The 16,784-nt window shown below is 36.1% G+C and overlaps 1 protein-coding gene and 1 pseudogene across 3 annotated transcripts in view; one reads left to right on the top strand and one right to left on the bottom strand.

Annotated features, from left to right (window-relative positions):
- VPS13A (vacuolar protein sorting 13 homolog A) overlaps positions 1-16,784 on the bottom strand; it is a 236,658-nt gene that overhangs the window by 116,551 nt on the left and 103,323 nt on the right. For all 3 annotated transcript variants that reach the window (XM_060154950.1, XM_060154951.1, XM_060154952.1), the window contains exons 27-33: positions 16,030-16,109; positions 14,962-15,027; positions 14,619-14,772; positions 13,813-13,929; positions 13,630-13,733; positions 1,879-2,046; positions 245-549 (exon numbers count right to left, since the gene is read on the bottom strand). In XM_060154950.1, the coding sequence (XP_060010933.1) occupies positions 245-549; positions 1,879-2,046; positions 13,630-13,733; positions 13,813-13,929; positions 14,619-14,772; positions 14,962-15,027; positions 16,030-16,109 (994 nt within the window). The remainder of the gene's footprint in view (positions 1-244; positions 550-1,878; positions 2,047-13,629; positions 13,734-13,812; positions 13,930-14,618; positions 14,773-14,961; positions 15,028-16,029; positions 16,110-16,784) is intronic.
- Positions 7,455-8,816, top strand: LOC132522863 (transcriptional enhancer factor TEF-4-like; annotated as a pseudogene).

Raw genomic sequence — 16,784 nt, forward strand, 5'->3', positions numbered from 1 at the left:
AAATTTTACAGCATTCCTAATTACCTAATGAGGAATTTTCCAATACTTCCTAGGTTTTTAAAAACTAGAAGACTATAATTGATCTTACCAAAAAATACTTGGGGAAGAGGAAATCACAAAATTAAGTACAGTTATAATAAAATTAAGTTCCACTCTAAACAGAAAACTCAAGATACCAAAGCCTTAAATGTAAAAAGTTAGAAAAAGATTGCATTCTACATAAATATATTTGTGAAAAGCTTACCTGTATAGTCGCATTTCACTCAGCTTTATCGTTATCAAATCAATAATGGGTGGCGGGTTGATCTGACTCTCTGTTATCACATGGAATGTATTTTTCATTGTAATTAGTCCAAAATCAGCAACAAAAACATTTTCAGAAACTGGAGACTGTGGGATAACCACAACTGGGGCTTTGATGTCAACATCCAATGCCATTCTAGAACTCCTTTGTGCCAGTTCTTTTACACCAGTAGCAGCCATTTCTGCTGCCTGAACAGTTGCCTCTGCGAAGGCTTGTTTAGCTGCTTGAAAATTATCTATAAAAGCCTATAAAGAAAACAGAATTATATTCTTAAGGCTACCATTAATGAATAAAACTATTAAATGTATATTGATATTTCTGATTTTACCTCCATAAGAAAAATTTTCTCTTGGAACAACTAAGCATTATTTATTCAAAGTCTGACTTGTCTATATTAAACCGTAATTTTCTGCAATAAAGGTTGAGAAACACAAAGATACAAAAACACAGTAAAACAGTAAAAATCTAGTCCCTGGACCAAAGCAACATGTGGATGCTCCAATGTTTCACTGGCATCTATTTCCCTTTTTATCTCACTTTCCTTAATGGCTCAACAATCACACTGTATTTCCCTACACAACCACAATGGACAGAGAGCTTATTTACGTTTATAAGATAAAACAGTAATAAAAATATGTCTGTCAAGAACTCTAAAGTTTTCTGATTCCTGAAATGTGGGAAAAATACTAAATGATATAAAATACACCCAGAATTATACTTAATTTTCATGCTTAATTAATTTCATGTTTTAATTATTTTCAATAATTTTTCAGTATAAAGCTATCACAAAAGGGCTCAGTGATATAATGCTTCTGAGTTATAAAAAGAAATTAGAAAAAATTAAACAAGAATATTTTTTCATTTTTACTTTTTTTGTACAAAAAAGTTTTTATGGCTATAGGAAAAACTGCATGATAACCTCAGTTTAAAAGATCACAAAAACAGCAACACTATTTATTTAGAATCAACTGATTATTTAGTTTATATACCACAATTTAGTTAAAAGAATGAATAGTGAAGTCATAGAGACAGGTATGACACAGGAAAAAACATCAGCTGACAGCAAGGGAAAAAAAAAACAAAACTATGAAAGGCAGAAACAGAACTGAAATACCTCAGGGAAGTGTAATATAGGGATTAAATCTAAATCCCTCAAAGCCCCAAATATTCACAGAACTAGAATGCAATAGAAAACATAATTTTCTTGATGACCAAACCAAACTTCAATTATATATTTAGCACTTTTAGTTAGAGCTGGAAGTCAGGTAAAACACTCAAACTAATAATGTATAAAGAATTCAATTAATATAGATAACATATATGATATATAATATACATATATTTCATATGTTTATAAAATACATATTTCAATTAGCTAGAACATTCCCATGTGAAAATGATGTTATATAAACAGTATACTATACATTTCAGTCATGATATATGGTACCCAGAATATCTTGAAAAATCAGGACAAAAAAAAATCAAGTAAGGAATGCTTCATCTATGCTTGATGCACAGCAAACACTTTCCAACTAGTAGGAAAGAATAAATAAAAAACCGATTAACATACTTACCAATACAGAATACAGAAATTTTGTGACAAGAACTACTTCAATGCAACCAACAGTTAAATTAACTTGACTGTCAAACACATTCATGTCTGTGTACGCAGAACCAGCAGTTGCACCCATATAAGAAACGACTCTGAAGCTGAAAACTTCTTTTCCAGTAATATAAACAGCCTTAATGAGAGAAAATTTAATTGTCAAAATCCACTTTCGAAATGATATGTCTTCAGTACAAAAATAAAGCAAACGCAAGATATACACACATATCTGGAAAATCTTGTAAGTAGTCAAGCCAAGTACAAATAAGACAACAATTCTAACTTCTTTTTTTTCTTTTTTTGCGGTACGCGGGCCTCTCACTGTTGTGGCCTCTCCCGTTGCGGAGCACAGGCTCCGGACGCGCAGGCTCAGCGGCCATGGCTCACGGGCCCAGCCGCTCCGCGGCATGTGGTATGTTCCCGGACCGGGGCACGAACCCGTGTCCCCTACATCGGCAGGCGGACTCTCAACCACTGCGCCACCAGGGAAGCCCCTAACTTCTTTATTAGAATCTACACTGCAAGTTTTTTCAAATCAGTAGTGGCAACTCCCTTTATGGGCCATGAAATCCATTTACTAGGTCTGGCACAAGATTTTTTTAAATGGAAAAAACAGAAAAAAAATCAGAATACACATTTTCATTTAGTGTGTATACATGTGTACTGAGAACTGCCATATAAAGGTATTTTTCAGTCACTGTCAAAACTTAATATAATCTATTTTCTTCATTTGAGATATGTGAATTATTATCCAGATCCTTCCAAGGAGTTTTCTCCTATCACTATACTTCTGTTCCTTACTAGTTTGTCAAGAGTCATCTCAACTGCCAAACAAGAATTACCTACAGCAGTATAATGTCTCAAACTCTGCAATACCAGTTAAAAATGGTGGAGATATTAGCAGATGTGAAATGTCAAAAATATTCTGAAAGATAAACAGAGCACTCACTAACTTAGTTTATAGCTTTCTTGACCCTCTAAATGCTAGAAGTAAGGCAGAGGGCTGAAGAATCATCAAGAAGTAAATGAATTCCAACCATGGAACAAAAAAACCTCAGGAATCAAGGATAGTTGTCTGAAGGTTGAGGTGTAAGATGAGACTAAACAGAAGTCTACAGGAATTCTGCTTCTGCCTAGGATGTAGAATGCTGGAGAGACAGTTACTCCAAACCTTAAGAACAAGAAAAACAAAAACAGATAAACTACAAAATCATAACTTTTCTTAAAACCATTAGAAATCTGAGGTCACAAGCCAACTAAGCAGCCTAAAATCTAAAGAAAAAAGGTACCTTCAAGAGAGAACCTTAAGCACCAGCTCACCTGTGGTAAGGGGCAGAAGAAAAGAGCTGTCAGATACCATACAAGCTAAGTAAGAAGTCAGATAAAATGGTAAAGGTTGACTATGAACTTATAATGTGATATACAGAATCCCTGGGAGTCACAGACACAAGAGGAGCTCACACTTAGTTGCAAGCACTTCATTGTGTGCTTTCTGCTGGGAGCTCCTGAGAGACTGGGGCCAGAGTGGAATACCAGAGGAAGCTTTCCTTGGTACAACCCTCAAAGAGAGGAGAAGCCTCCACTCTAGAAAAGGCCCAAAGTTCCATCGGATTATTTCTCTTAGAACAGAAGCCTTAAGAAACTAGCAGACAGGCAGTAACCTTGTTGCCCTCAGAGCACAGGTGAAGATACCATACCCTAGAGGAAAAGATAAAACTCCCTCTACACTCGGGGAAAGAAACCGTTCTGGGACCCATTATAGAGCATCTTCTACTGGAGCAGGAAGGCATACTCTCCCATACAGGAGCTACCAAAGATCTGAGTCAAATGCCATGGGAGGGATGGACAGGATCACCAAGAATGCCCCATTTCTGAGACCTGGAGAAACAGATCTGGCTAGACTGAACGTGAACTAGGACAAATGACAAGCCTACCTAAAACATCTTCCCACTCTACCGCCACCCCCAAATACCATCAAGACGGCAAGCTCTACGAAAAAGCAGCAGTAGACTCTAAACATCAAGGAAAGAGCCAAGAGTACGGAAAGAGAACTTTCTGAGGTACAAGAGTAGAGGAAAAGTCAACAGCATAGTATGAAGCAGCACTCCAACAAAAAATCCCCCACATAGCTGAAGGAATGTGAGGCAGTGGTATATTGAAGGGAATCATATTAAACAAGAAAACTCAAACCCAGTTCAGCTCTCCATTAACTGGATTCAATCCCTCATGTTAATAGACTAGCAGAAAAAGGAGGCACACTCACTTTCAGACATAAATACTATTCACTTCTGTCTCTATTATCCTATATATGATGTCTGACAGTCAATCATTAGTTATGAAACAACCCAAAAAGCAAGAAGAAAATAAATGACAAAGCAATCAACAGAATCAGACTTGCTTATAACGTAGATGTTGGAACTTTCAGCCGGTGGATTTTGAATTATTATGATTACTAAGGTAAGTGCTTCTAGCGGAAAACATGGAAAATATGAATGAACAGACTGAAGAATATGAGCAGAGAAATGGAAAATGGAAAAAAGACTCAAAGGGAAATATTAAAGATTAAAAAAACATGGTAATAGATGAAGAATACTTTCAATGGGTTTATTAGCATATTCAAAGGAGCCAAGGACAAAATCAGTGAGCTTAAAAATAGGTCAAAAGAAATTACACAAGCGAAACATAATGAGAAAAGAATGGGAAGAGTGGAACAGAGGATCCAAAGGTTATGGGACAATATCTAACAGGAATCTAATAAGAATTTTTGGAACCCAAGAGGGAGAAGAATAGGGAGGAGGCGGAGGAGGAAGAGGAGGTGAGGAAGCGAGAGAGGTGGAAGCAGAACTATTTGAAAAGGTATAAAAAATATTGAGACAGATCCAGAAAACTCTGAACAGGACAAATATGAAAATATACTTTCATATACCTAGCATACCATATACAAATTCTCAAGTCAGTCAGATAAAGATGAGAAATTATGTACACCTAGCAAAAATATCACTCAGAAAATGAAGGTGAAATAAAAGCCTTTTTTTTTTCCAGTTCTGATGCCTCCTTCCTGCCAAAAGATGAAATAATTCATAACCTGCAGACTTGCATCATAAGAAATGATTAAGTTCTTCGAGTAGAAATACAAATAACAGAATTTTGAAGGTACATGAAGAAATGAGTTCCGGAAATAGTTAGAATAAAGGTAAATACATCTCTTATAAAAAATTAATTGCTCTAAAGAAAACTGACTAAACCCCGATTGGTAGGTATACATTGTGGACTTTCAGCATACACAAAAGTAAAATATATTACAATAATACTGTGATAGGCAAGAAGTAGGAATTGACAGTATAGCACTGTTAAGATATGCGATACTACATAAAGCAGTAAAGTATCAATGGAAGGTAGACTGTAATATCCCCAATACTATTAATCAATAAAAAACAATATCTTCCATAAGTCACATGAGTGACTTGTGACTATCCCCCTTGAGCCCAACAGAAGAGAAGAAATTTTCATAAGACAGTGTTTAGTGCACAGAGGTTGTGGCCTAGGAGACAACAGGTGTAGATAAGGGGTAAATAAAACACCATACTGAAAAAATGGGTATTTTAAGTAAAAATCTGTAAATTGAAATGTAAGGTCCCCACATTCTTCAACCAACTGGCTCCCTGAATCTAGACTGTCAGGCCTATACTTATAGTACTTTTCTAAAAGGAAAATGACTGGCCTGAGAGAGGGGAAAAAAAAAACAAACTTTAGATACTCAAGTTTTGAGCCCATCAAATCACTACATTACTGACTGACCATCTACCATGATGTCCACCTGTCCCAACTCCTGCCCACAAAAAGCTTCCAATCAGCTCTGAATATCTAGGCAAAATTACAAAGTCCTTCTAGGAGAAAGAAAGTGAAACTGTCAACAGGATCATAAGCAGCAATGTGATTGAACACTAGGCCAGAAGACACAGAATAACATGTTTAAGATCATCTAGAAAAAAAAAATGCAAGCTAAAGAATCAAAATCCAGCCAAAGTACTCTGTAAATATAAATGTAATGCAACATACAGACACTCATGGAGTACTATTCTTATGACTATGAGCCCTGCCTACAGAATCTACCAGGGAATAAACTTTTAAGTAGCCAAAATTTTGAAGATGTCAGCATAAAGACTGGTGAAAACTCCCATTTAATAAAGAAGAAATGTTTGAATCAGAATATCATCATTTTGCAATCCTTAATGAAATAATGGTTTTTAACATTACAAAAACAACGACAGCTAGACACTGTGCACCCTTTGAAAATACACAACACTAACTATGAAGTATTCTTGCCCTCCCCAGCCCCTGTAAAAAAAAAACCAAAAATAACCCTGAATCTCACTGAATGAGGTTTAACTATCAATTTACAGGAAATACAGGGAATAGAGGAACATGTTAAATATCACGAGAACACAATCAGCACAAGCTGATGGAAAATTCTACAAAACAAATAGGATAGCAACAAATGGCAAGGGAGAGAAAGAGATAGAAAATTATAGATTAAAACAGACTTGAGAGGCATATTAATCAAAACAGACTGTATGGACCTCCTCTGGATCTGATCTAAACAAACTAAAGGAAAAAAATTATGAGACACTCAAGGAAATATGAGAACTCACTGGATGGTTGATAACATTAAGAAATAACAGTGCCACCGGTCAGAATGGCCATCATCAAAAAATCTACGAACAAGAAATGCTGGAGAGGGTGTGGAGAAAAGGGAACCCTCCTACACTGTTGGTGGGAATGTAAATTGATACAGCCACTATGGAGGACAGTATGGAGGTTCCTTAAAAAACTTAAAATAGAACTACCATACCACCCAGCAATCCCACTACTGGACATATACCCTGAGAAAACCATAATTCAAAAAGAGTCATGTACCACAATGTTCACTGCAGCTTTATTTACAATAGCCAGGACTTGGAAGCAACCTAAGTGTCCATCGACAGATGAATGGATAAAGAAAATGTGGCACATATATACAATGGAATATTACTCAGCCATAAAAAGAAACGAAATTGAGTTATTTGTAGTGAGGTGGATGGACCTAGAGTCTGTTATACAGAGTAAAGTAAGTCAGAAAGAGAAAAACAAATACCATATGCTAACACATATATATGGAATCTAAAAAAAAATGGTTCTGAAGAATGTAGGGGCAGGACAGGAATAAAGACTCAGATGTAGAGAACGGACTTGAGGACACGGGGAGGGGAAGGGTAAGCTGGGATGAAGTGAGAGAGTGGCATGGACATATATACACTACCAAATGTCAAATAGATAACTATTGGGAAGCAGCTGCATAGCACAGGGAGATCAGCTCGGTGCTCTGTGACCACCTAGAGGGGTAGGATAAGGAGGGTGGGAGGGAGACGCAAAAGGGAGGAGATATGGGGATTTATGTATATGTATAGCTGATTCACTTTGTTATAAAGCAGAAACTAACACACCATTGTAAAGCAAGTATACTCCAATAAAGATGTTTAAAAAAAAGAAATAATTGTGCCCAGCCCCAGGCTGGGAGGCCCACATGGGGGAACTGCAGGCTGGGGCCCCTCTGGACGATGGCAGCGGCTGGACAGGAAGTGAGGAAGGAAGCGAGGAGGGCACTGGCGGCAGTGAGGGGGTGGGGGGAGACAGGGGTCCAGGCACAGAGGGTGTATGGAGTCCAGACATTGAACAGAGCTTCCAGGAGGCCCTGGCCATCTACCTACCCTGTGGCTGGTGGAAAATCATCCTGTCTGATGAAGGCAAGATATATGGTCGGAATGAACTGATTGCCCGCTACATCAAGCTGAGAACGAGGAAGACTCAAACTTGCAAACAGATCTCTAGTCATATCCAGGTTCTGGCCTGAAGGAAATCGAGGGAAATCCAGTCCAAGCTCAAGGACCAGGTTTGCAAGGACAAAGCTTTCCAGACAATGGCCACCATGTCCTCGGCCCAGCTCATCTCAGCACCTTCCCTGAAGGCCAAACGTGGTCCCGCCGGTCCTCAGGCCCCAGAGCTTTTCCAGTTTTGGTTGGGGGGTTCTGGGCCCCCTGGAATGTTCCAGATGTGAAGCCATTCTCGCAGACACTGTTCTCCTTGTCACTGACTCCTCCTGACCTCCCAGGGTATGAGCCCCCCAAGCCCTCTCACCTCCTGCTTTGCCTCCACCTGCCCCATCAGCCCCAGCCTGGCAGGCTCGGGCTCTGGGCACTGCTCGGTTGCAGCTGGTGGAGTTCTCGGCCTTTGTGGAACCTCTGGATGCAGCTGACTCTTACCAGAGGCACCTGGTTGTACACAGCAGCCAGCACTACCCCAGCCCCAAAGCGCCCCCCTTCGGGAGTGTGGACGTCCGGCAGATCTACGACAAATTCCCTAAGAAAAAGGGCGGTCTGCGGGAGCTGTATGACTGTGGGCCCCCCACGCCTTCTTCCTGGTCAAGTGTTGGGAGGACCTGACCTGGGGGCCGAGTGGTGAGGAGGTGGGGGCCGGCAGCAGCACTGGTGGCTTCTATCTAGTGAGCAGCCAGTACGAGAGCCTGGAGCACATGACCCTCACCTGTTCCTCCTGTTCCAAAGAAGAAGGTCTGCTTCTTTGGCAAGCAGGTGGTGGAGAAGGTGGGGACGGAGCATGCCCAGCTGGAGGACGGGAGGTTCATGTACTGTCTGCTGCGCTCACCCATGTGCGAGGACCTGGTGAATTTCCTGCACAAGCTTTGGCAGCTACCCGAGCGCTATATGATGAACAGTGTCCTGGAGAACTCCACCATCCTCCAGTGGTGACAGAGACACCCAGGAACTGCTGCTCTGCACCACCTACGTCTTCGAGGTCTCCACCAGTGAGCGGGGCGTCCAGCACCACATTTACCGCCTGGTCAGGGACTGAAGGGGGACCCCAGAAGTGGCCCACCCCCGGAATACCCTCCTCACAGGAAGGACCTCCAGCTTTCCTCACGTTTCTTCCTTGGGGAGGGGGCTGCTCCCTGTTAGGACCTTAAAAGGTGGGTGGTGAGTTGAATGGGCTGGGACTGAGAAGAAAGGATGGATCCTGATATTGGGACTTCACAGGGGTGTCTGAAAGGACAGATCACTCCAGAGCATTTGACACTGGGGGCAGGAGTGAGAGAACCCCTGGAACAGCACTGGTTTCTGTCTCTGACAGGCACCCTTCCCCTTCTCTGTTTTGGATGTTTTGGAAGGCCCCAGTTACACACTGGCTTGTTGCTCTCTGTTTTTCAGGGCCCTCTTCTTCCCAATCTGCCTCTCCTTACCAGCCCCATCCTGGGACCATACTAAATTTTGAAGGTTAACCCTTTCCGTGCAGGAGTAAAGCCAGCTGGGCCCTGGAAATTTTTTTTTTTTAAACATTACAAGAGATATTCATAAGTGGGTGTTAGGGCCATGACATTTTCTCAGCTGGGCGAGCCAGTGGGGCGAGGCTTTTAAACCTCATGTCCCCTTCTAAACAAGCTGTGGCCCTAGGCTGTGTTGCCTCCTTCTCCTCTCCTCCCCCCAAAGTGTGTTCTGACAGAGGATAAAGCTATTTTACCAAAAAAGAAAGAAAGAAAGAAAGAAAGAATTGCTTGCTTTTTAAAGGCGAAATACCAATGGGTTTTTTTTCCTTTGGTAGACCGTGAAAGATTCTAAAATTTATATTTATATATGTAAACGCAAAAGTCCAGGAACAGCCAAGACATTATTGAAGAAAACAAACAAGATGGAAGATGAATTATAAAACTTAAGAATTAAGCTCAATAATTCAGTTTGGAATTGAAAGGCAGTATAAAATAGTTGTTAAGAGCATAAACTACAGAGCCTGAATGCCTGTTACATCCAGGATGTTAGATGAAGCTCTACTAGATATGTGACCTCAAGAAAAACCTTTATGTGCTTCAGTTTCTTCATCCATAATATTGGAAAATGAAATTCTGATCTAAATGACATTTGTGAAGATTAAATAACTTAATATTTATAAAGCATTTAGAACACTATCCAGCACCAAGTAAGGACTATATGTATGTTTGGTACTGATTCAAGGATAAGTAAACCAATGGAACACAAAAGAGAGCCCAGAAATAAATCTATCCATATACCTACACTTAATATTTAATAGATATAGTACTGTATACAAGTAAGAAAAGGATAGCTATTTAAATAAATGATACTAGGAAAAAAACAACCCAGTGTGAAAAAAAAATGAAATTGGACCCCAGCCTCAATTATATAGAAAAATCAATTCCAAGTAGGATGAAAGACCTAACAGTGAAAGGCAAAATTATATAACTTTTAGAAGGTCACATAGGGGAATAACTTTATGAATTCAGGGGATGGAATGATTTAGAAGACAAAATTCTCAAACCAAAAAAGAAAAGAATGATAAATTCAACTTCATTAAAATTAATAACTTTTGTTCATGAAAAGACATCATAACCAAACTGGGAATAACTATTTGAAACACAAACTAAGCAAGGAATAATGTATAAAATATTAAATGATTTCCTACAAATCAATAAAGAAAATAATAAACATTCCTTCCTCTAAAATTGATAAATTAAACCAGGTGTCAGCAAACTACAAACAGCAGGATTAGGTAAAAATGGTTTACATACTTTTAAGTAGTTAAAAAAATATCTAAATAATATTTTGTGACATATGCAAATTATATGAAATTTACATTTTATTATCCATAAAATAAAATTTTACTGGAACACAGCCAAATCACTCATTTACACAAATGACTGCTTTCACACTACAAGAGCAGGGCTGAATAGTTGCAACAAAAACTTCATGGCCCACAAAGCCTAAAACACAATCTGGCTATTCACAGAAAAAGTTTACTTGCACCTGAGTTAAACTAATAGGCATCTCATAGAAGAGCAAGTATAAATAGTCTATAAGTATATGAAAAGATGTGCAATTTCATTAGTGTGGTAAGAAAAATACAAACTGAAAACACCATATCATACACTCCAGATCTTCAAAAAATGTAATATCTGACAATTCCAAGCACTGGCATTGAAATGAAATACCAGATCTCTCTTCCACTGCTCCTGGGAGTACATATGCCACTAGAAATAGATTCTCTGAAAAATGCTTGCATGAGATATGTCCAAGAACATATCAGGAGACATGTATTGATACAAGACTAGTTACAGAAGCAATACTCATAAAAACAAAAGAGTAGAAACCAAATATCCATCAACAGAACAATGAATAAATAACCAGTGGTAATAAAAATGAACGAACTATACCTACAAGCGTCAACATGGATACACCTCAAAAATATAATGAATGATAAGATGCAAGGCTAAAGAAATACATATAAAATATGATGTCCTTTAAAAAGGGGAGTGCAAGATGAAACAACGTGTTACGTAAGGATTCATACATAGTTGGTAACATTTATTAAAAATACAAAAAGCCAGACATAGTTAACTCTCCAAGGAGACAGTACAATAAAGTCAAATTAGGGCATACTGGTGACTTCTGGGGTATGTTCTATTACTTGGCTTGAGGGTTGGGTATAAAGGTATTTGTTTTACTGTTGTTCTTTACGTTATATTACTTGCTTTTGTGTATATGCTATATTTCAAAATAAAACATATTTCCAAATACCACAAAACTGGGCAATATATTGTATAAGGATGCAAACATATAAGGTTAAAAACTACAATGAAGAGTAAGGAGGAAAAAAAGCAAGGATATACAATTTATATAATAGCTTGTTATCATCTCAATTTTTAATAAAAATATGTAAGAACAATAGAAACAAAACCATATGTGCAAAAATTCCAAAAAAGATCCACATTATCAAATCTCACTCAAGAAGAACAAGAAAGTCTGATTAGACTTACATCAAGTAAAGAAATGGAACAGTAATTAAAAATTCTTCCCCACAGAAAACCTCAAAGCCACACAGCTTCACTGCTGAGTTCCATCAAACACTTAAGGAAGACATAATATATACCAATTCTACATAAATCTTTCAGAAAACAGATGAGAAAACACTTCCAAATTCATTTTATGAAGCCAATATTAGCCTGATACTAAAGACAGAAAAGTATAAAACAGTTAGAAATACTGGTGTACCTACCACCAAGAATTAACAAGCTTAACAACTGGATAAATTTTTAAACACTCATAATTTACAGTGATATTTTATTTCATGAGAATGTCAGGTCAGCTAGAATCTTTTTCAGGTTATGGCACACGTAAATAACAGTATCTGTACAATGATACTAGTATAAATGAATGCTGCTCCAGGACAGAGTCAAATAATCTGAGAACTCTAGTCCTTTCTCCAGCTGCCCAGAAAGCTGAAGGGCTCAATATATTATACTTAAAACCCACTCAGGGCACAATAGTGTGTCATGGAACAGTAATTACAAAGCTCTGATCCAGGGCAAAAAGATTATGTCTCTTTGGTTCCTTGACATGTGGAGAGTTATGAAGGTAGTTTGTTTAAAAATCATATACATTGGAATCAAAGTCAAGAAATATGGAAAGGAAAATGGGGTGGGACAAGAAGACACAAGTGAGAAACTTCATTTTGTAGCTTTTCTTAAGTTGGATTTTTAACCTTAAAGATGCATTAAACATAAAATTACAGAGAAAAAAAGTAAATGTCTTAGGTTATAATATCAGTTCCATTACTAACTACTTGTATGACTTGTAGTAGATTCATTTATTTATATTAGCTTTACTTTCTAAATAGGACAAATAAAATGGACAATCTACTTCCTAAACGCTCTAATACTATAATTTTTCAAATAAAAGCAATGGAAGCAAATCAAACCATGGCTTCTGAAAAATTTCTTGTTCTTTATTCCTATGAGCCATGTACCTTTGATGTTTTGGGGACTCTTGTTATCTCATGCTAACAAACCACAATAAGAAAATACAAGGCATAAGAATTTTTATTTAACATAAAAATCAGGTCATCACTGTATCTCATCAGTATTATTTGCTAATAAGCCTATACATCTATTTCCTTTCTTCCTGTCACATTCCGAACTTTGACTTCCTGACTCAACAAGTACCTCAGCCTTTTCTAATCCTACTATTTGATGTTCTCTTCACTCCTTTAAATATACCACCTTACCCAGATGCTCCACTGTTTAAAAATTACCTGTCCAACTCCACAACAGTATCTAGTCCAAGAACCTTACTCTCTTGCACCCAGTAACAACAAAAGGACCTATCCTTCAACCACTAGCCACCTAGTTCCAAGGACTCTCTTAACATTATAATGCTACGTTAGTAAGTATCCATGAAAATAAACTTAAAAAAAAAATCTCGTTTATTCAATCTGACTTCATATCCTCTGCTCTGAAATCTGAAATGCAGTACAAGGTTCATAATACTTCAAAATAGCAAAAAGATAAAAAGTAAATAATGCATTTGCTACTCCCCCCCCCCCCACAAAAGCACTCCACAACTAAGTTCCAGCAGTATCACTTGTACTAATTTCATTTATGAGATACTTAATCGTCATTTTACAAATAAACAGATTCTGAGATTAGGCCACCCAACTACTGAAGAGCAGGGCTAAAATAAGAACCTAATTATGCCTAACTTCGAAGCCCATGGACCTACTAAGACACACTGCTAAAATCCGATGACTGTTTAATTTATACCTATGAACAATCTTAAAGGACAATTATATTTAATAATGTTAATGAACAGAAACAAATTCATACCTTTTTGTATACAGCTGTTATATCAGAATCCAGAACAATTATATTCCTTAGCTTTGCATTTATTTCAGTCACTGATGGCCTCATAATCATCTCAGAATCAAGCCCTAAGGGAAAAAAAAAATTATTAAATTCTTTTTCCTTCATTTAATAGTTCTGAATTTACTTTTCCTCAAATCTTATTACCTTCAATCTTAATTTCTGAAATGTTATGTTTCTGATCTTGAATAAAGATCTGTAAACATGATAATTCTGCTAAAATCTGTAAGGTAATAATATCTTCATTCTTGGATAGTTTTAAAGCTGCAAAAAGAAAGTCATATTGTAAAACATAAGACAAAACTTTTAGTAGTTACCTTACTACACTTATAAAGTAACTGAAATATCACAACAATGATAATGCTAGAGGAAAACGTGATTTGCAAATTGAAAGCAAGCAATATATTACCTACTAAATTAGGAATGCTAAAGAAAATCAAATCCAATGAAAACAAAGCCAAACAAATGCAAAGAGACAAAACAAAAATAGTTCCTAGATGAGAATAACATTTGAAACTAAGAAGTTGTAGTTGTAAAATCATAAATCTTTTGCGATTTAATGATTACAGGGTGATACATATTATTATCAAACTTGCAACTTTTGACTGCTTAGAAAAGCACTCCGATTAAAAAATATACTCTCATATTATTCAAATTTTGTTAGTTCTATTTTTCTAATTTAAATAATATTAAATGCATGAAATTTAATTACATTAAATACTTCTACTGTATAATCTTCAACTAAAATGAATGATAAGATAAATAAAAGCCACTTTTCTTCAGCAATAATCACTTTACTATTATTTTCTAAAATTAACCTGTTATATAATGAATCTTTCTAAATATTAATCTAGCAATAGAATTCTAAAGCCAATATTATAATAATAATGCAAGAGCCAAAATTTATTGATCTACTTAGTAAAAATTTGATGTTGAATTTTAAAGAAACATACGTATTTTTTTAATAAACTCTCCTTTGTCTTCAGTCTCTGCAATATGCACTGGGGCTGGTTTTTCCTCCGAATATGGAAGGATATTATTAAAATAATTTATTGTATTCAGAAGTGCTTCAGTATGTAAATGAATATCCAAAGAGGAAAAATTCACCTAAAGAACAAAGCTGATTTTAGTAATACAAATATTTGTCTGTATTCTTTGTGGTATAAAGGATACAATTTATAATATTCAATTTTTATCCTCAATGATCTTACAGTTCTAGTTATAAAATAATTTTCATAATATATTTGCTTAGAAATACAGTATCTAATTAAAAAATAAATTATTATTCACCTATACCTTAATCAGTTGCACAACATTGTTATAGCTGTCCTTCAACATTGTTATGGGTAAATTCTTTTCAGCCTATACAAAGTGAAAAAAACAAATCTGTTAGATTATCATAGGAAGACATATGTATATATATAATTACATAATGGTCCTAACACACATTTATATAATTTGCCAGCTATATATATATATATATATATATAAATAATTACTTAAACAAACGACTGCTTCACCAGAACAAATTTGCTAAGTATTCAATAAATGTTACGTACTATCTTGCTTATTATCAAGAGTGGATATTTAGGTATTATCACATGTAGAGGACAATCATTTAGTCAGCGACAACTCTGTAAGATACTTCCCAAATCTTCCTATATGTTAAAACAAAATTTTGATGCAACAGACTGCCAGGTATCAAATACTCTGTGGTATCTTTAGATTTGGAACATTTCTACAATATAAAAGCTGTTTAATTCATAAACAACAAAACACTAAAATATCTATATCAATAATAGTAAAACTGGTCTTAAAAGTGATATAATTCTCATTTACCATTAAGTACTGTAATTATTAAAATAACATGGCACTTACATAAAAACAGGTCAATGAAAACAAGGGCTAAATCATATGTAGACCACAGTACACATAAAAACTTAATAAATGACGAAATGGTTATCATAAATCCATAGGAAAGGAATAGAGTCACTGACAGCAGGAAAATTAGGTAACTTCAGACAATGGTGGGAAATCAAGTGAAAGCCTCATCTTATATCCTATACCACAATAAATTCCATCAAGACTGAAAAGTTTGTTGACATCCTGATGGGGGGGGAAATAGCCAAACTGCAGGTCATTTCTACTTAGAATGTGGGCTGCTTATTATCTTGCTATGTGAAGTGTTTATAAATCACAAGTATCTAACAGAGGATGACAAAACAAAAAAATCTTAAACTTTTAGGAGTTATAGCGATCACATCAGAATGAAGATTAAACTAAATATTGCTAAACTTATAAAACTTGATTTTAGTATTTCAGCAGCATGCTTACCATAACAAGAATATAAATCAAACTACTTACCTTCACATATTCCAGTGTTAACAGATCTTCCATTGTGTTATCCAGTGTTGTAATCAAATAAACTGGTTTCTTGTTTTCATCTAAAAATAATTTCTAAAATTATTCTTTCATAGAAAAACTAATGGAAAATAAATGCAGGCAATATTAATAATTTTAGAATTGGAAAAGAAGGATTTCCTGTATCATATCAATTCTGGGCCTTGATTTCTGTATTACTCAACTCAGGTCCTTCATCCTTTATTTTAAACTCTAAAAATGTAATTTCATCTCACAATTCCCTTCTCTTATGCCACAATGCTGAAGATTCTTACCCTTCTAAACCTAGATAGGAACATGAAGAGATTCTAGTCCTGAGTCATAGAAATAGCTAGAAGGAAAACTGTCAGTATCTCTAAAATCCTAATTGTAGAGAAAAAGCATCAGGTATCTGATGAGAAACTAAATTGTTGTCTGTATTAGTTTAGATTAAAATAAACTATTACCATATTATCAGTCTTTACTAGTTGTATTGTTGCTGTTGCTCAAAATCTAAGAAGATAAGTGAGGAAACTGTTGTAGAATAGTATTTTGTGTAAAGTCTTTATAACTATCATCAGCAAATTACTTACGACTGTTCAAAATCAATAACTAGATACTGGAAGAAAGGACTACAAACCAATCATACTACTCTTCAGGAAAAAAATGCAACATATTTCCACAGAATCCTCCAGATTTAAAACCTTATTAGCAATTAAGCTAGTCTTCTACTGTAGATG

Source organism: Lagenorhynchus albirostris, chromosome 7 (assembly GCF_949774975.1).
Source record: "Lagenorhynchus albirostris chromosome 7, mLagAlb1.1, whole genome shotgun sequence".
Lineage (NCBI taxonomy): Eukaryota > Metazoa > Chordata > Mammalia > Artiodactyla > Delphinidae > Lagenorhynchus > Lagenorhynchus albirostris.